Source organism: Limulus polyphemus, unplaced genomic scaffold, assembly GCF_000517525.1.
Source record: "Limulus polyphemus unplaced genomic scaffold, Limulus_polyphemus-2.1.2 Scaffold387, whole genome shotgun sequence".
Classification (NCBI taxonomy): Eukaryota; Metazoa; Arthropoda; class Merostomata; order Xiphosura; family Limulidae; genus Limulus; species Limulus polyphemus.
Genome location: NW_013665997.1, coordinates 401668 through 423419, shown reverse-complemented (window position 1 = coordinate 423419; position 21752 = coordinate 401668). Strand labels below are relative to the sequence as shown.

Sequence of the window (21752 nt, the reverse complement as noted above, 5' to 3'; positions counted from 1 at the left end):
AGGTGAGAACCCACAAATACAGCAGTCATGGGTGAAAACATTTCACATGTTCTAAAGAACCATACCCAACATAATAAATAAGGATCTATGTTTGGAAAACAACACATGTCAAGTGTATGCAAGTTACTTCCACGGCAAATCTAGGACAGGAGGAACTGCTGCAGGAAATTGTTTGAACGGAGCCTAGCCGGGATAAAATGGTAACATGTGTGGTAACACCCGATTAAGCACATGTGTAATTCGATAATTGTAACAAGTATCGTTCCATTTGTTGCTAATCAATGGGTGTAGAAAATTTTGAAAGCTGGCACGTGGCATTTTACGAAACTTTTCGAAGAGATTCATGATCATCACTGGATACTGCTCCAGGGGAAAAGTTAGGGATCAGATGAAGTGGACATAAATGTCAAGGTAGACTTCGCTTACTACCATACCAATTTTCTGGACACTTCGTATAACAAAGAAATGTAAGATATGTACGGAAAAAACGGCGAACAGGTTCACCAAGATAAAATTTTTCAGTAATATCTCTCGCTCAACCATTGCATACCTCAAGCACCTTGAAAACGAAGCGGTTACTGATACTAATTTATACGAGGTCACCAGATGCAGCAGTTATGGATTTCTGTGTGATTGGACTGTTGAAATGGGCTCGTTTCGGTACACTAAATGGTTAATGAAAGGAGGAGTGGTACGTTTTGGACATGAAAGGCAAAGCTTCTTTTACAGTGAAAATTTGACGGCAGGTAATTATTAACATGCACGGTGGGTTGGTTAGATAGAATATGATCCGACATGATGAGGCACCAAAATCGTTATTGATATAAAGCACTCAACCTCCATAATCTTTATCTTTATAACAATAAATCTCTCAGTCATTATATAAAACTTTCCTTTTTTTCCTGCCATTCTAAGTTTATGTGCACATTACATAACTTTGAATGATGACATACACTCTAATAGTATAAAAAATTACACAAAGCTTGCAAATAATTATGCACAATTGCGTAAAATTACACAATAAACGATTGTTTAACATTACACAGTACTACCACATAACAGTGTGTGTGATTTTTATGTGAACTTCAAATGTTTGTAGCCTTTAACTTATAGCATATTTATGTAGTGCATATATTAAAATGTATTGAAAAAAAATGATTTTACAGCACTAAATTAAAATATATTTATTATTTTATATACTTAAAATTCTTCTAACCCAGTAACTTTCGAACAATTTGAACTAAATCGACAATTGTGTTAAAGTTAGTAAAGATTTTATCCTTAGTGTACTATGTGTAATGCAATATCATATGTAATGCATTATAAAATATTGGGACAATATATCCCGGCTCGTAATGGACCACTGAATTTGCATGCGAATATTGTATGGTGAATTGTCGCATAGCGTTAATATAGGCCTGTATCTGCCACAGCTAACCAGTTACAGTCAATAAGCCTCAAGGAAAGAGGCTCATAGAGCCTCAAATAGTCCACTTTACTTATATATAAATCATACCGTGGGTAATGAAGTGAACAAATGTAAGATCGCTACAACTGTGCAAAATAAACCGAGTTCTCAAACTCTACCGGATATTTGAAATTGACTCCATTATCCAGGGATTTAATACTGCAGACCAGTACATATACTCTGCTCAAGGACCTTGCTGTCAGATACCACAAATGGGCTGTAACCCATGAGTTACTCACTTATCTTTGAATAGGAAGTCAGCTCTCGTGGTGCCTAGACCCTGAAAACTTTGGTGGGGAACACTGAGGAAACCATTATGTGGAACAATAAATTCTAATACCCATTATATTCTTCAGATGGACGAGTCTATGGTCGATTGCAAGGTGGAAAAATTCCTTCGATACAAGTTCGTCGTCCATGCTGTGAAGAGTAGTGGAGTATTACTATGTAGTCCTTGGACTTGTTTCAGCCAATTTTAACAGCCAATTTATCCGTGAATTACTTGTCGTGTTATTAGATTGTGGACAAAGCTCCACTGTTTGGCAGATTCTACAGAAGAAAGACTACGCCTCTTTCAACATGAATATTTACATTGCCACACTGATGTTTTGAAAAGACGTACTTTATATCGAGGCCAACCCTGATCCTAAATCTAAATTTAGTTAATCCAGTCTTGGATATCTTGTAATGTTGACAGAGCGACATAGAGACGGACCTAAAAAATGTCTGTACTTGGAGATACAAAGTGTGTCGATTTAGTCCACCAGATGTGTTCCAATGGCTCACAGAAAGTATTAGTAACAGAGTCTGCATAAAACCTTTATATAAATCAAAATATATCTACCTCATTATATAGCATTACCATGTAATAAAATTCCTGATCAGCGCCAAATTACTTTATAACTGGGAAGACATATTGCACAAGAGTAGTTGAGTATAGCCTTAGGGTTAATTCACTAGATTTACAAATATATATACAGCAGGTAATAAGAGAAGATTAGTAATAAATATAATAGTAAAATACTAACAATATATTTGTTTCTGTATAATTGTAAACACTTCTTAAATCCAACTTTATCCCAAACTCGAGTGTACAGTGTTCAGGAGTCTTAAGTTTCTTCCACTTCGAAAACACGCTCTTATTGGGCTTATCATATTTTAGGGTAAAACAGTAAGTCGGTTTTTCACCATCACAATTTGTTATTAAAAGCACAAATACTAACCAAAGCTCTCCTATAAAATATCAACAAGTTTATTAAATTTATTGGTTATAATACATTTAATCGAATTACATAAAATAAACAAAACTATATGATTTAAGGTAAAATGGTTGTATATGTGATGTAAAGAATTATCTATTATTCTAGGATATTCTGGATAAATGTTATAACACACACACACATATACCCAAGCGCATCATAATGTTTTTAATAGTAGGTACAAATTAACATACAAAATGAAAAAGTGGATTTTTCTATCACAGTATTTCAACAATATTTTTAATATTTAGTTAATGGTCTGACGTAGCAGAGAAATAATAATGTTTATAACGTCGGCAGTGCGCTTATAACATAAGATGCTTGTTTTCAAGTAAGCAAATGTTGAATGAAACTTACAGAACACATATATGTATATCTTACCAAAGATAAGTAGTTTATTGATTACCCAAATGAGCCCATTACAGCTACGAGAAAGTAGATTAATTTGTTCCCACCATCAGGACACTTGTCCTTGCATATGTTAGCTGTATGAGAGAAAATAGATATTTTGATTAATTACCATCGGTAAGTTTTGTAAGGCTTATTAGAGAGCTCAGGTCACGAACAGGGAGCAAAAACAGGACTAAAGTATACATGTTGGCTTGAGTTAATATATGGAAGAGAATTAACCTTAATTTTACTTCAGGGGAATACAAATTATCTGCAAGTAGTGTATGCTGTTCATGAAAGTAATTGGTTCCTCGTTTTGAGACTTAATCGGCAACGGACCGTATTGTTAGTTAATCAAGAAACAATTGTTAACACAAGTGAGACTACAGCATATGTTTAGCTAGATGCTCCTATCCTCATAAAAATTATTTCTCAAGGATTTTTTGTTAAGTCTTCTAGTTGATTTTGACAATATTGTAAAATAATATGAAATAACACGGATATTTGTATAAGATGAACACTTACCATTCCTCCCACGAAACTTTAGCACGAATACGATTAATACAGCCACTAAGACAAGCCCACCAACTATGCCACTAAGAATGATAAGTAAAGGGTTGAGAGTGACTTTCCAGTGGGTATCTAAAAGATAAAAAAATAATAATTAAGAGTATTTCGAAATGTATTACATGTTTATTATTAATATCTGCAAATATAGTAGTATACATAGGTTGTGTGCCTTATATTAAAGGGATTTTGGATCCTCACCAAGTCGTTGCAGTCCATGCCCCTCGTCTTGTCATGCATCTTAAAGACATTTCATTTTCATAATATCTCTGCACCGTAGTTTCCACTGCAAACAAGGATTCGTGGTAAAGCTATATTGTCAAAACAGCACCACTCCTTCCTGCTTGCTTTTCATAATATATGAAGTGTGAACGACGATTTCATGTCCCCGTTTCTACATTCCGATTTTGACGACTTGACTACTATATCTCCATTCTCCAGCTGCTTGAAGAACACAACAGTTGAACGGATATGTCCTACAAGAAACTTGTGTACGCGTGACTTGCGTCACTTTTCCAGAAGATACTTCTTGGTTCTATTCGTATTGATGCATGTTTTTTTTTCATTGAACTTTGTGCTCGAGTAATCTCACACGTTTGAAGACAACGAATTTGGCCTATTACACCTGGAGTATGACTTGTTACAGGTCTCTTTTTGAAAGGTCTTGGTGCCCCAAAATGATATATATTTATTTTTTACTAATGCATTTAAGCACAAGGAATGCCACGAATTTAGAAATTTGAATTTACCAATGTTTTCACATCTCTATGACATGAGTGTATGAATATTTTACGTGCTACATACCCTTCTCAAAAGCAATCAATTTTTCGTGGCATCACATTGCCTACGTTAGGCGAAAAGTATCACTATATAGTCCTGACACATGCGGTTTCACCTTGACTTTATATCGACTGTAGTTGTCACGTTACTAGCTGATTTCGATATTCAAATTCGTTGTAATATAACATACTCTACCTTCTGTAATGCACAATATTACACATTAACGAAATAAAATTATATAATTTCTAATATTTTTAAAAGCTCCAAATAAAAAAGGTAAACGAATTGTTTAATTCAACATCTCGATATATTCCTAACGTATATTTCTTTGAAAGGGGAGCTTTTCGATCTTCTTATTTACTATATTTAGCATGTAAGTGTTCTACCGCGATAACCTTATTATATTACAAAGCTCAACAAAGGCACATATTTCATAAAGCCGCAACATCCAGACATTCCGTTTAACGTTTGCGGTAATAAACTATCCAAGAATAAGGCGCGTATTTTTATGAATTTTATTAAATATCATTTTAAACTGTAAAATTATTTATATAGTACATGATTCCTGTACATAAATGATTTCTATATCAGCTTTTAGTTAACGTGTTTCTTTGTTGAAGTTCGCGCGAAGCTACTATGAGAAAATGTTCTCTTGCCGTCCCTAATTTTGTGGTGAAAGACTAGAGGGAAGGCAGCTTGTCAATTCCATCCACCTCCAACTCTTGGGCTACTCTTTACCAACAAATAGTTGGACTGACCGTAATATCCTCACGTGAAAGAGCGAATAAGTATGCCTACGGATTTCGATTTCACAATGAAAAAATTGCAAGTCGACCGCTCTAACGATCAGGCCATTTCAGGGTTTGATGGTTAAAGTCTTTAATTAAAGACGATTCTCTTTCCAAAATTAGATAAGAATCTGATTTTTATTATCGTGTTTAGAGCATATAAAAACGAAAACCTTTCATGCGTTTGGATTTCCTTATGACTGCTAGAAAACTTTAAAACACGATACAATTAAAGACTTGTCATATTGTAAGTACCTTTCTCTTTCATTCGTGCAAATTTACAGCCTGCATGAAAGGTCACGCCTTAAATGATTTATTTTGTCATTTGTATGTTCTAGATTTATGATAGCAACAATAATGTGTGAAGCTTTGTCTCATGGATTGATGGGAGTCGATTGTATCCAAGTGCAATAAGCCTATTTATCAATTTGCTATTTGATTTTAATATCTAATGTAAATGCCACCCTACTGCAAATGTACTTAAGTTGATGAGTTAGGGACAATTCTTTTCACATGTTATTGTCACCGTAGTTTATATAGAACGAAAAAAAAAGGACACAAGTGGTATTTGTGATGTAAGTTTTGGAACGAACTGTTCCAAATTTATGGTTCTAATTACATAAAAGTACTCAGAATAGGACAGAAGAAAGACCAATGTACTGTCAGTATTTACTATACGCCCAACTTTTAATCTTTGTGAAACCATGTGTACACTAACCCTGCTTAATGTGTATGTTCACAATCAAGCATTATTTTTAATTAATTTGCTTACAGCTAGATATACGTGATTAATATGTATGGCGTGTAAAAACTATTAAAAATTAAATCGATATTTGTGTTTTAATTGCAACTTGATTTAAAACTAACATAAATATAGGCTATAAAAATAGACAAAAACGCTATTAGTCACACGAGTAACAACCAATTATAGTTATAGCGTGATAAAATCTAAAAAGGAGAAAAAAAATACTATAGAAGTCTCTATATTTCAGTCAAATTAGTTTTTATTGTATTTTTCATACATTTTGATATTTTTTTTTGAATAGATCTTGACAAAATTTATAATGTAAATAATAAAATGAATTAAAGTCAAACATCTCTCGAATGTCAGTTAGGAAAACATTAAAGATTTATTCAAAATTTATTTTATGTTGGTACAAACCAGTATACTGTTAATAAAGTCACTTTAGTAATACCAATACCACCGCTTAAATGTTAGAATAAAATACTATTTTTATTATTTATTTATTTAGGTCCATAACTTAGCATGCTTCTTATTTGATTAACCTTTGCTCACCACATGCTTTCGAGAGCGCCACACAAGCAATATGGCTATACAATTTACACTACAAACAAACAAACGTACGTACCATGATAAACGCCTAACGATGCAGCTAGATAAACACCAACATGCAGTTTTATACAGATTTTTATGTTTCGTTTTTCAGCTCGGACATAGGACAGGAAGATTATTCGACACCTTTCCTGTTAAGTGGATTTTATTGGTGTTCTCTCTTTTCCCATTCACATTAAAGCCTATATCATTTGATTTATAGACCCCAGCCACCTTGATAAAGGACCGTTTGTTTGAGAAGTTTAGAGAAGTTCCTCCAAACTATATCCCTGTCACATTTAAATAGATAAATAAGGGATTCTTCTAGAATGTATGATGGACTGAATTGTTGTTTAGCATATAATGTGTTGTGATGATACTTTAGTGTATTATTTTTATTATTGCAATAATACGTCGTTTTTAGTTTTATAAGACATTGTAATCATATACAACATATTGTTGCTTAGTTTGTAATGTACTGGAATCTTTGTTTATTTGTTATTAAGCACGAACTGTAGAATGTGCTGTTCTGTGCCCTCTGCGGATGTCGAAATCTGATTCTTAACTTTATAAGCCCTCAGACATACCTCTAAGCTACCAGAGAGCACGTATTACAGTACCGTAGTGTATTGATATTTAGTGTATTATGTGTTTTGAGGATATGTAGTTTATTGTGAAAGGTTTATAATGTTTATAAATGGTATGTTATGCACTATGTTAACTTTACAATATGTTGTAATGATAACATGTTGTTTTTAATGTGAATGATAGTATGCGATGAATTAATGACTTTATAATGTTTGTGGCTACATGTGGCGTATTGCTTTAAATTCATCATGCATTGTAATTATATGTTTTGCGTTATTTAATAAATTAGAAAGTATGTGATGCATTAATATTTAGTTTATAACGTATTTATTCAAAGTTGGCTTAATATTTTTTAATGTAATGCAAGGAATGACGTATTATTGATTACTTATAAAAATGTTGGAATGAAAAGCACGACTTATGCATTTGGATATATTTTTTAAGCTAGAATTCGTATGGGAAATATACATCTAGCATGTTGGGTAAAAATGATTCTGAGGTTTCTGTCTAATGTAACAGGACATGGCCAAACAACATGGGTTATTATCATTCTCATAACTAACATTAGTTTTAATGTCACGATGTGAATACTGGAGAACAGAAGCGATTAATAAGCATATTGACGTAATATCCGGAATAAACTGCTAGTTCACAAATGTTTCGACCTACGGCTTTTTTCTATGTTAATAAGCATATTGACGTAATATCCGGAATAAACTGCTAGTTCACAAATGTTTCGACCTACGGCTTTTTTCTATGTTAATAAGCATATTGACGTAATATCCGGAATAAACTGCTAGTTCACAAATGTTTCGACCTACGGCTTTTTTCTATGTTAAAGCATTTCACAAGCAACTTACACAATGGAAACGCAACTAAAAACAAAAACGGCTTTGAGTATGGTTATTTAGTAAATTTGTAAATGAAGTATATCATTTTTTCAAGCATATATAGTGAACAGTTGCTAAAGGAAAAACACAACTATGAAAAATAAACGCTACAGGTAAAGAAAATAAATTGCTAACATGTCAGAAATAAAAACTACTTTTAAAAGCTTTGCTTTTCATAAAAAATATATATTAATAGTTAAAAAATAATACAGAGAAGTATCATTATAACGCCATCTATCATGAATAATATATAACTAAGACTAGAAATTGTAAAATCGATAAGATTATACATTACTGAGTGTTAAAAATATATAGTTTTAAAGTTGGCAAATATGTGTAAGTTTTTTATTCGAGGGGTGTGTGGCTGTAGAATAAATAACGTATGTGAGATTAAGATATTCCGCGGAATGTAATCAATATTCAGTTGTAACATGTGTTACCTTATGTAACACATCTAGGACTATTAAAAAATATATTAAACAATGAACATCCGGTTTCACTTATATATATTTGGCTGACACGCAATACACTGTAATTTCTAATGATACAGTTGCTAATTTAACAAACTATCTTAGCCACGCAGTTGAAACTCATTCATTGATCGGGTTGCTTTCTTAATGATGAGATTCAGCATTGCCTTATTGTACTAGTTGAATTAATTGACTATTTGGTTGTTGAAATCTTCATTATAGTGGACTGTTGTGTATATGTAAGTGGTTTCTGGTCGAAAGATGAAGTAACATAAGACTTTAAGTATGATGGATGGTCAAGAAGATGTAGTGCTTTTGAGAGTTTTCCGTATTAGAATTGTTATTACTGATGTTGTTACTTTTGTGTAGATGATGAGTGATTACTTCCTACTTCGTAGACAGAAGATCTTCTGAAGAAAATAATATGTTATGACTTTAACGTTGTATAAACCACGATTAACTCAAAATACTGATGGATAAATAGTTCTGATAGATTTTATTATATGCTCATCAAGATATATAATATAGTTGTGAACGACACATTTGATGTGATTTTAGACAGTAGTGTTTTACACACTCCGCTTATTGACCAGGAGTTAGCAAGACATCAGTATTTATATTATACTTTTGAAGATAGGGGACATAACACTTGACAATACATCACATGGATTATAAGAATTGTCCTTGTCCTCATTAGACTCATGGTCATAGCAGTGTATTGGACATCATGCTGATTCTAGGAATATTTGGGAATTATCCTGAATCGCTGTGGTTTACAGAACTGAGCATGAACGTTACTTTTACTTCATAACATAGATTCAAGCTAGATAAAAAGTTTTAGGTTTCGTTTCACTCAATAAATAATTCATATCACTATAAATAGCAAAAAGAAAGTGTTAAGGTGTACATAGTTTAGAAGGTTATTTCTTGGAGTATGTACAAACCGTTTGTTGGGGTTTCACAATGGCTAGTAGCTATTCTAAACGAAAGACAACGGTAACTGTTATTCTAAAACACGAAGTGGGTACATAAGTTATTTGGCTTCCATATTTATTTCCTGTGGCGGGAAACAGCAATTAATGACGATTATCGTGTTCTTAAGTACGGTTTGTTTGTTTCTTTGAAGTTAAGCACAAGCCTGCACAATGGGCTATCTGTGCTCGGCCCATCACGGGTATCGAAACCCGGTTTTTAGCGTTGTAGGTCCGCAGACATACCGATGTTCCACTGGGGGGGGGGGGCTATGTATGGAATAAGCACATATATTTAAATTTCTACTGTAATTACCACATCATATAAATTACCAAAAAACAATTGATTCAGATTCAACTCCAGGAAAAACGTTGATTCAGACTAACAGTATCGTTTCCTTAAAAGTCATCATGTCAGAAAGCGAGTAAATATACAAATATATAATAATTACTTAAGGTAACTATTGCTTCATCAAACTTCAGGTTTACCTGATGATAATAAAACCTTGTCGAAAACATTTATTATTTTGTGAAATTTGTAATAAAGTTTCCTGCGTTACCCATTCAAGCCATCTCTATACTTTAATATTCTAAAAGTGGGTTTCCTTTCTTCAAATACAGATATGGTTAAAAACATATTTGTTATGAAATTGGTTAAGTTACTATTTAAGAGAAGTATCTCAAATATCTTACAAATATCACCCTGTATAATTGTGTTTAGCTTAGCAGATTTTAGCACGGAAAACATAAAGTTTCTAAATGAACTTACGAGTTCGTAATGTGATCAATTGAACAAACTCCTAGTGCATTTTTTTAAACATATGTGCACTTTAAAGTCGACGAATAAGCAGCATTGAAAATGATAAAATTACTGTGGTTGTATGATACGAAAAAAATGTAATGTAAACTATTTCGTTATAAATTATGAAGCGTTATAGACAAGCTTAGTTTGCACACAATAGACGTTGTATATGTGCTGAATAGCATGGATGAAAGTATTTTGTTTTCACAAAGATCCACTGTGCCTTTTCTATTTTTACATCTCTATAAACCCGAGCCATCCTGCTTCTGGAATTGTTTCTCATTTATTGGCTTTTTCACTTTAAGATGAATGTTAAACATTATAAATTAGACTACATAACAGTTTTCACATTAATCTCGAACGATTTTGTAAATTCATAAAATATCGTGATGTTTCAATTTCTTCTAGAAAATCTTTAGAATGATGTAATACAAGACAATATGCATTACGAAAAGCTAATGCTTAAGTGTTCATGAATCGCTAACTAATGCTTAGTATAAGTGACTCAGTAAAGTTTCCCATATATCTGGTACATTTATTAGCACGGAACCCTGAATGAAACACGAACGGATAGATCCAGTAGGGATTATTTTGAGTACGCATGCGTTGCATGTAAATGCCGAAAGCAAATAAATAGATAATGTTCAGTCCTTCTACTCTGGAAAAGGTTTATCTAGAGAACTGTTTCTATGTTGCTCTGTGACGTATGTTAAAGTTAATATTCACAAGAAAGATCGTTTAATCGCGTTTTAAAGCTCACCAAGTAGGATAGCATATTTCATAGATTAATAATATATTCTAGACTTGCATTTAGTAGTAGGATAGCATATTTCATAGGTTAATAATATATTCTAGACTTGCAGTACACAATTCTAGTAATTGAAAACAATTTCATAAATATAAGTAGATGTTGACCTGTTGTGCAGCTAAGATTTTCATTTCTTAGCAGTCAGATGACAAATACAAACATGAATGCTAACAATAAGTTAGGTTGTTATGATATTATACAGTTATTGGAAATATCTACTGGGTCATTTAGTAGAGAAACTGTTAGATTATTATCTGTATTAATATGTTCTCCATCTTACCTTTTACTCTAAAATTTATAATATTTCATTAGTTTAGCAGATATACACTAAAATATAATTGTCCCTTTCTGGTTCAGAGATAGACAGTACATGAAAAATGTGACAGACAGTGCATGAACAATGTGAAATAAGCATGATTTTTTTGTTACGGTATATAACATTGCATTGAAACACAGAACTGAGATATCATAATTCCGGTATAACTCAGTGACAAATGATGAATCGAAGATACATTGAACTTCATATTTATTTTTCAAAAATCCCATATGTTCATGTTGAGATATTCCTGAACTGACACTAATCCGATCTCTTAAGTTTCCTTGTCCTGTACGTGAACTTTTATAAAGATAGAAGAATCAGCATTAAGTGTTCATTTTAAGGAACTGAGTTGCGACTAGTTTTAAGCATACAATTACATTGTTTACACTTTTGATTTAAATAAGAGGCAAGTGTACTCCTTCTGGTTCTACCACTTTGATAAATCACATATAATGATTTTATTTATAGCCTTTATTTCACTGAGGTATTTACAAAAAAGTTTAGCTTAAGTTTCATTATAATTTCAAATCGAGTTTCTCTGAATTTCTGTGGAGACATAACTTTCAATATCACAAAACTTTAAGTGGAATCGCTTTGTGTTTCGTAAAAACATCGAAATTTACTTAACATATATTTTCTTTTTATCTCTGAAAGCACTGTTTATCACACAAGTAAACTTAACCTAATCAGCTTGTGACAATAACGATTTCCGTAACAGTGTTTATTAATTTTTTCTGAGAAAATATGGATTTACACTTTCTTTGCTTACAAAAACATCTCGTGATTAGTATGTATTCACGTTTAAATAATCCATTATTTTGTAGTCGAACTTGTTTCATATAAATAGCAATTTCAATTGCAAGCTACACATCTGCTAATATGCGTATCTGAATATCTGAATAAGTAGTACTATCTTCATTAAATTGTCGCCCTTCATCCAGTGAGGATAAGCGTGCTAATTTATATCGGTGAAGGCCATGCTTCTTTCAATTAGCAAGAACTGATCTAGTATGCTAGTCGAAGCTTTAACGTTTTCGTGTTTGCATATCATACTTAATTTATAGAAGTTTTTGCGTGTAACATAGTGCATGGTGATTTTATTATAAACAAAGGCATCTGTCATATTTTTTGTTAATAAACAAGTTTGTATTCTGGTCAACTTACTCTCGCATTCAACATTGTTTGTGTACCTCTTTGTTATAAATGTTTTTATGTATATAAAAGAAACATAAGCATCATTATTATTAGATGTAAACAACGTATTTGAAGTGTCGTACTGGATAGCTAGAGGCGCCGCTAGTTTGTAACGTAGAACAGTGCTTGCTTTTTAAGTTCAAACAATGAGTTGTTATGGTTATGTATAAGCCATCATAAATAAATAGTAAAAAAAGTCAGAATTTGTTACTTATTTACTTACTTGAGATATTTTCTTTCAATACTGTTTCATTAGAAAATATGTATCAAGGAAAATATTATTCCAGAAATCCTGTCGGTGTCATGGCCGCTTTAGGGAAGCAGACTTTTGAAATATTAGAGCAGGACGTGAAAAAAGTTGTTTCAGGGTAACTTTAAGTAGAATAGACATAGTAGGTTTGAGAAGTTTAATGGATCGCAACTGCCTATTGAATGAAAATGGGACGACGTTTCGGCTTCTATACTGAGACCTCTATGATATAAACAGCACTTCGTAAAAAACAATATTTCCATTTACTTTCACCACGTGTTTCACCTTCTATTTAGTTAGCGTAATATCTGCTTATTTCCATAGATACAAAAATGTTAATGTATGAAATGAAAAATATATTAAATTCAAATACATAAATTCATAGAGAAAGCATTATAGAATAGTTATTGAACAACAAAGAGAATAAGCACTGTTGCGAGAATAAGATCATTATCAATGTTTAATCAACAGTTAATGTTAATTGAATACTGGCAGTATTGAATAATAACGATACAAGAGGTTAAACATATCCCAGAACGACATAGTGTATTAATGTAACCAACGTTTGAATATATCATTCGAATTACGTGGTGGCACCTAGGACAGTTTTAGCTATGTGATGATTCAAAGGTTTTGTATTCTCTTAAATGAAATGTGGTATACTCTTTAAGGTTCAGGAAACAAAAACCAAAAAGTTTTTTAATTTCGTTTACTTGTTCCATTCAAATGAGTGTCTTTTCATGTAAGTGTTTAGCTATGAAAGATTTTCTGGATGTTTGAGTTTTGTAGCATCAGCATTTTATTTTAGCTCTCCAAAACAAACTCAGTTTACATGTTGGACACACACAGCTTAAATCCAATTTAAAATAAGACTTGAGCAGCTGTTATGGACCGGCCTTACCAAAGAATATTAACCATACAACAAATATCAAATACCTCTTACCTTTTGATACGATAAGAAAAATGTTTGAAGTAACACTTTGGAAACAACACCTTGAAAAAACTCTCATATAACCTACATTAAATCAGTTGTGACAGAAAATTCAGTTATGTGACTAACATAACATATTTTGCATTTTACAGCAAAACCGACCACATTCGGCTATCTCTGCTCCGCTTACAGCGAGTATTAAAACCCTATTTTTAGTAATATAAGTCCTCAAACATAGCACTTTTAACATTTAACAACAGTTTTGTTTTTGCTTTTGTTGTGTGTATTTTTGAACTAAGTAAATGTACGTTTGTATAGCGATAACCTAATTTTGATATAATTGAACAATCGACATGTAGAACAACTTGTGACCAACTATAATTAATGCTCATTTATTCTCATATTTGGTAGGATTTAATTAACTTAGAACTATTGTGTTATATGCTTGATACATAAGTCATATTAATATACGTGCCTTAAAAAACGTTTGTGGTCGATCTAGTCAGTAATACTTGTTAAAAGACAGAAAAATATAAAGCTAAAGGTAACTATTGAACCATGGTAAAGCTAAAATCTTGCTATTGTTATTAAAGTTTAATAGCAAAATAATTCGCTTACTTTCTGAGAAAAATAATATGATGATTTGATGAAATGTTATTATGCATTTGACCTCTTGAACTCGATTTCATTCAAGTGCAGAAAATCAAGTGCTCAATCAGACATGCGGTAAACTTATATCAGAGCGTATCCTCAACTTCTTTTATTTCGACTTACAAAATTGATATATTGAACTCACGCGAAACGTATTTAACAAGTTAATATTTTAAAAGAGTACATAACAGAGTAAGGCTTATTAAAGTGCATATGATTAAAAACAACAATGTGTAAACGTTAATCGATTCCAATACTTGAAATGTCCTATATAATTTACAAACCTGTTAATCTTCACATTTTATGGTACTCCAGTACTAAGTGTTTGCAGTAATGTTAGCAGCGATATTAAAATGTATCTCATAGCTAAGTTAGAGCAGTATTTTCAGCTTTATAAATATATGAAACCTTGTCTTGTATATAGCCCATGCATTAGTTTCACCAATCTCTTACAACTATTACGATAAAAAAATCTTTTATGTAAAACACATTTCTGAGTTTTTAAATTGAAAAGCTGCTTATTTATTGAGATACCGCAGAGCTTATATACCAGTTTGCTATAATTATAATTACACGTCTCTTCTCAGGCATCAGGTATTTGTTCTGATGTAATATGTGGTTCTTCTTGTCTATGAACCATGAATCATGGAACGTACTAAACCCAATGTCCCTTGGTGGGACAACGGTAAGTCTGCCTTTAAATAATACATTATCAATTTATCCAAAATGACATTATGAACTTCAATATTTATTTTTCAATTTAGAATAATTACCGAAAAACTCCAAGCCTAAACTATTTTTATCTTCGTAAGCAAAAATTTTCCGCATTGTAAAACATTTCAATATAATATAGAGGAAAGAGAAACAAAAGTGTATATACACTTCGTGAAAACAAACTGACTGAACACCCATAAAACACGCAACAGTCCATAGCTTCGTTCGCTGAACGTATCTGATTAACTACATTATATTTTCAGTGAAAAAGCAAGTATATTGAGCATATCAATTTCCTTTTTCAGTACACATTGCATGGCCCTGGTTTCTAATTTCCTTTCTAGATTAAGCCACGCACAGAATGATAAAATATAAATGCCGGTTGACTTGACACGTCAGATTAACAAGAAATCGGACATTCTACAAAAGCACATGCATCCATTTCTGCCTCAATGTTTAGGTATGTAACAGAATAAATTGAGAAACATAAAACGGTTATACTATCCCTACCCCATCTCTCTCTCTCTCTCTCTATATATATATATATATATATTTAAATATCAGCTTCCATTGCTTTACGATTCATGGTAATATGAAACATTAAAATACGTTATGATTGCTAATGCTGTGCCAAACAAACACAAAGTAAAGTATCAGTTTCCATTGCTATACGATTCATGGTAGTATGAAACGTTAGAATACGTAATGATTGCTAATGATGTACCAAACAAACACAGTTAGTAAATATATTTAACTGGAGTTACATGTGGTTTCTTGGCTGCTCAACACACAAAATGATAATGGTTGACAAAGCACTGACATTAGAATTTCAACATTAGATATTCTTTTGACTCACTATGTATAAAATATATGTAACAAAGATATTTATATGTTTGAGAGAAAAAAAAACTCTAAAAGTCTGTTTGTTTGCTGATTAGGGCAACGCTACACAATGGATTACGCGGGTACTTAAACCCAATTTTTAGTTTTATTTGCCGCTGAGCCATCGCAGAACATTATGCTACGCCGAAAAACCACACATTTTAACAGAGTAATAAAGGTTATATATAGGTCAAAGTAACCTTTTTTTTTATCAAACTACATTATTAAATAAATAATAGATTTGTTTTATTCTCTAATCACGCAATATTTAACGCTGTTTAGCTCTTTTGCATAAATGGCAAAAACAAAACAGGTCAACTCGTTAAATATTAACGTTATGTAGGTAGAACACGAAGCGTTGATAGGTCCTAAGAATTTTTTTCTAGCTTTTACTCTTATTTTAAAAGAAACTATTTAAAATCATCACGTTCATCTTGAAGTTAGTACGTATTGCATGTGTCATTAAATTTTGCTCATAATACATAATACATCATCAGTATTAAATTTTATTAAGATATTCATTACCTTCCACTTAAGAGTTGTATTATATTTCGTATTTATGGCATTACCTTACAACCTAACATTGACTGTCACTCTTATAACACACCAACAGCTTAAAGAGCAGGGAAAATTTGTGATATCACACACATTTGAACCCGGATTGCTAGCTCAAAAATCCAGGGCTATACTACAAGGAAACCCATTTCCCGACACATAATTAAAAAATGAACTCTTTATTATGAAATTGTTTCTTTAACTTTGGACACGCATGGTAAGAATTTTATAAATGTATTTGAATATCAACAACATTAGTTTGGTATAGATCACATTCGTCAGTTGATTGTAAATTGCACGAGGTGCATTAAAATTCAATGCATGAAACATTTCCTTTTGTACCATAATTTACATTGTTAATGCCTTTTTATAATTTATTCAAGTTAACAGAATTCTTTACAGTACTTATAATACAACAATAAAATGTGAGTCATCTCCTTAATTATCAGTATAAAGTTAAATGGTTCAATAAAACTTTAACTTCTAATGTAATGTGGATTTATATCGCTTTAACGTCTTCTGATAATTGTATAGCTTGTGTTATCACAGATAAAATAAGCTAAATTGATTAATATATATATTGCACACTGTTCGTGTAAAATATAGATTGAAGAAAATAGTAAACAAATGAAATCCTGAAAATGGGCTAAAAGTTTAATATATTTATTAGGATATAAAATAATAGTAGAGAGAAACAAAAATAACAATCTCACGTATTTCTTAATTTACTATTTTGTTCTGTCACGGTTATTGTATTTTACGAATACATTTTCCAAAGAACTTATATTTAGGTAGATGTATCATGTTCACTTCATGTTAACATTGAAATATGTAATAATATGTAATATGTTCTGTCACGGGTATTGTATTTTACGAATACATTTTTCAAAGAACTTACATTTAGGTAGATGTATCATGTTCACTTCATGTTAACATTGAAATATGTAATATTAGAGAAAATATCGGTAAAACAGATGATTTTGGAGCGTCACGCTGTCGTTACAATCGATATTTTGGCAATATATCTTCTTTTCCCATGAGATTAAAGTTCTGTGGTTCCTGTCCCGTTATCACCGCCCCCACAAACCCCCAAAATAGCATTCCTCACATTAGGACTATGAGTGGATTATAAGGTTAGGGCGGAAAGTTCCAGTATTCCAGCTGACAATGCAGCCAAAGGGTTGGCTGTAGTTGGTTTTAACTAGCTGTCTTACCTCTACTCTTATCATTTCGAAATTAAGAACGGCTATCGCAGATAGCCCGTGTTACTCGAGAGTTTGATAATATTTCTCTATACTTTAATTTTAGGCTGATCTAGTTTCATTTTATAGTAAAACTGAAATAGAAAATGTTCTTGATATGACTGTCTCAAGAAAACATGATTACCTAAAATAAAAGGTATACTTAATATATTTACAGAGAATACAGATTAGTAATGTTTGGATTGTTAGGCAGTTTCTACTGATGACAAAGTAATTATAACTCCACAACTACGTACCACTTCGCTTGCAATTTGCTCCCGAATTCAAGATGTTTCATTTGATCGATAAGACGGTTGTTCGGTAAGGAAAATGTTCTAAAATAATTCACATCATTGTCATGAAAATCAAATGCCTGAAACCGTGAAACGAAATTCATTCGCTCAATCTCGAGTCCCCCCACCCTCATGTATCGAGCTTCTTTCACTGTACACTGGGCTAAACATCGTATAGCGAGTTTCAGACTGCGAACCCGAGGGTTCATGGTTTGCGACCCGTTTTCAGAAAATAATGCACTCTACACTTTGAGACTGTTGATGCACCTTGAAAGTTAGGGATAAATATCATTATTTGATCAGTATAGAGTTGCCCAAATGTTGGTTGTGAGTACTGCCATCTCTGTAGTCTATCAATTCAAAACTTTGGACGGTAATACGAAACTGTCTTTTGTGGAGCTTTGCGAGAAAAGTTTAAAACAAACACTGTATGCTGAACACTTTCTCTGTATTTATTCAACTATTTTCAGGCTAAGGATGTAAATAGCGCTTACAATAGGTCTAGAAAGACGAAAGTATCGACAGATAAACGATGCACTTTACTCAGAATAACGCCACATTTTGGCCTATTTTGATGTGTTAATGTGTTTTCTTATAGCAAAGCGACATCGGGCTATCTGCTGTGTCCACCGACGGAAATCGAACACCTGATTTTAACATGGTAAATCCGAAGACTTACCGCTGTCCCGCAGGGGGACGACCATTTTGAAGTGACTACAGATTACAATTTACTGGGTAAATAGGTTATTTATTCATTCATCTTTCAGTAATAAAATCTTCCTCAATATTTTTTTTCCAGGAATGGTTCATAATTCCAGACGGTTCTGCTACGATTAATGTCTGGCGAAAAGCTTCAGCAGATATTTCCTTTACAACATCTCAACCAACAATTGGTCCAGTTATCAACGCTTTTTTCAAGTTTTGATCAACTCGACTTTCAAGATCTACGTATCTACATGTGCCGATGTTTCTATTTGCCAACGTTATATTTTAAGATCTGTGCAAGAACTCAGCTAACATATGTTTTCGCATATAAAAGCTATCTTCCAGTTTTGTACACCAAAAAATCTGTTCACACACTTTAACGTGTATATGGCTGATATCTATTAAATAACACCAGATATTGAGAGACCACTGAAGCAATAACAAAGCCATCACATTATAAGCAGAGCAGTCGTACTCCTTATTTAAAACTGTTATGAGTGACTAGAAAAATAAATCAAAATAACGCATACTTATACGGGTATTGCCGACGTTGAACTATTATCGCATCCAGTAGCATGCGATTGCTGATTTTGTGTTCAATCTGGATGACTTCACTATTTTCTACATATTAAAACACTCTACTAACGTAAGCGTTTGTTTTTCATATGTTTATTGTTTTGAAATGGCACTTTACTTTGTGTTTCCATATAAATCATTATTGTCGTTCAAAATGTATTAACGATATTCCAGCCATTTTTCACAATTTACGTTGGAAACCCGCTTATTTTTTTTCAAAATATATTTTAGTATCTTTTTTTTCATCACTAAAGATCTATTATTTTGCATGGCATAGTTTGGTGGTTAGAGCGCTGAACTCGCTATCTATTGGTCGTGGGATCAAAACGCGTCGCCGAATATGCTCGCCCTTTCAGCCTTGGATGTGCCATAATGTGACAATGAATCTAATTATTCGTTGGCATAAATTATCCCAACCGTTGTTGGTGGGTAGTGTTGATTAGTTGCCTCCCCTTTAGTTAATCACCTCAAAATTAGGGACGGCTAACGCAGAGAAACTTCAAGTAGTCTTGCACGAAACCAAACAAAAGAACAATCTTTAGTAACTTGTTTCAAAACGTTGTTGAGAAACTAATGTTAATAGCAGCAAACAATTTTATAATTAGAAAAACAAAAAGCTTTCTGGTAGAATTTTGGAGATTCTATTTTTATTTGGTCAGTGTTCTGCATACAAAGGGAAGTGTACGAAGGGTACATTTACTTAAGTTATTTCATAGACACAGAGACCAGAGGTCGCTACTAAAACTGTCATGGCATTATGTAAAGAAAGCGCAAAGTTTTAAAACCTATTTATTTTATGGGAATTGCAGATTGATACCTCTTTGTTTGTCTTTTCTAGATTAAACTGGCACTGTTTTTAATAACGATTGCTGGAGAAGAGTATTACATACGATTTCCATCAAAGGTTTGCAAACATTTCATAGACTGGAGATGTAATTTAGAAGATAAGGATTGAGTTCAGTGGTATGTCTGCGGACTTATACCGCTAGAAATCGGGTTTCGATAACCGTGGTGGGCAGAGCACAGATAGCGCATTGTGTAGCCTTGTGCTTAACTACAAACAAAGATTGAGTGCAACTTTATAATAAAAGCAATACGAATAAAATAACAAGCAGTAAAAAAATAAACGTTTTAAAACAAAAATATTATCCTGATAACGCAATTTAACATTAGCAAATTATTTTTTTAAATTTTAAGTTTTAAATATATTACATATTTAATTGACAGGTATCTTGGAAATGCTATATATATATATATATAATATTAACTGTGTCTGATTGGGCTTTATCTTTATATGTATACTTTTCAGTATTTTGAATAACTGTTTCTGACTGGGCTGTATCATTATATGCCCACTTTTCAGTATTTTGAATAACTGTTTCTGACTGGGCTGTATCTTCATATGCATACTATTCAGTATTTAGAAGTGAATTATTCTGGATACATCTTATAACAATAGCATATAATGATGTTATAACAGTTACATTTTTGGTACATGTACGTAACCTATCTTTAAGTTGCATATTAATTTATGTCGTACTTAATAACTACGTGTTTACTGTTCTACTTATATGTGTACATTTGTGTGGCTGTACATGATTCAAGACAGAAATATAGAACTCTTTTAGTAAAGTGTAACATGGACCAAGTTGTGAACATTAATACAACTTCCAGGATATTTTTCTTTAGGGATAGACTCAATTCACTATGATCGATATTAACGCGCTTTGTATTGATCGGTACGATATGTGAACACATTTTTATATGTGTTAGCGCTATTTAATTCTTGTAGTGTCATAACTAATTTCACGTAAAATGAGGCAGCTTGGTACAAGATGTGTTAAATTTAGATAGAAGAAACTGGTCATAAAATAATAAAATCTGATGCAAAATGATAGAAAGTGGGCCACAAGCTGAATGAGTACGGGTGTTTTCCTGCAACGACACTTCTGAGATTTCATGCTCTCCTTCATGTACTCCATCAAAGATTTTTACACACAGAAAAACACCCACAAACAGACATACCATCATCCCATAAATAACAGCCGGTGAATTACCCAGTCAAAGAGAAGCCACTTGGAAAGCTGTTTGTTTAAGAAATAATTAGATAAACGTCAATTGAGCTTGATTCTCAATACCACGAGGGAATACATCTATGGTGTTAGTAATGAAAGTGAGTTTAATGTTATATCTATAAAATATTTCGGGCCATTCCATAAATCTGAAATCACTATGCTATTAAACCACTTTAGTACCTTATGGTAGGTACTTTATTTGATGAAACAATAAAAAGGGTCCTTTTATCTCACCGCTCGCATATACAAATA

General features: G+C 32.4%; 1 protein-coding gene across 2 annotated transcripts in view; it reads right to left on the bottom strand.

The window, feature by feature from the left end:
• The window catches only part of LOC106457889 (hemicentin-1-like), a 150812-nt gene that overhangs the window by 14150 nt on the left and 114910 nt on the right, over nucleotides 1-21752 (bottom strand). For both annotated transcript variants that reach the window (XM_022383952.1, XM_022383954.1), the window contains exon 9: nucleotides 3643-3759. In XM_022383952.1, the coding sequence (XP_022239660.1) occupies nucleotides 3643-3759 (117 nt within the window). The remainder of the gene's footprint in view (nucleotides 1-3642; nucleotides 3760-21752) is intronic.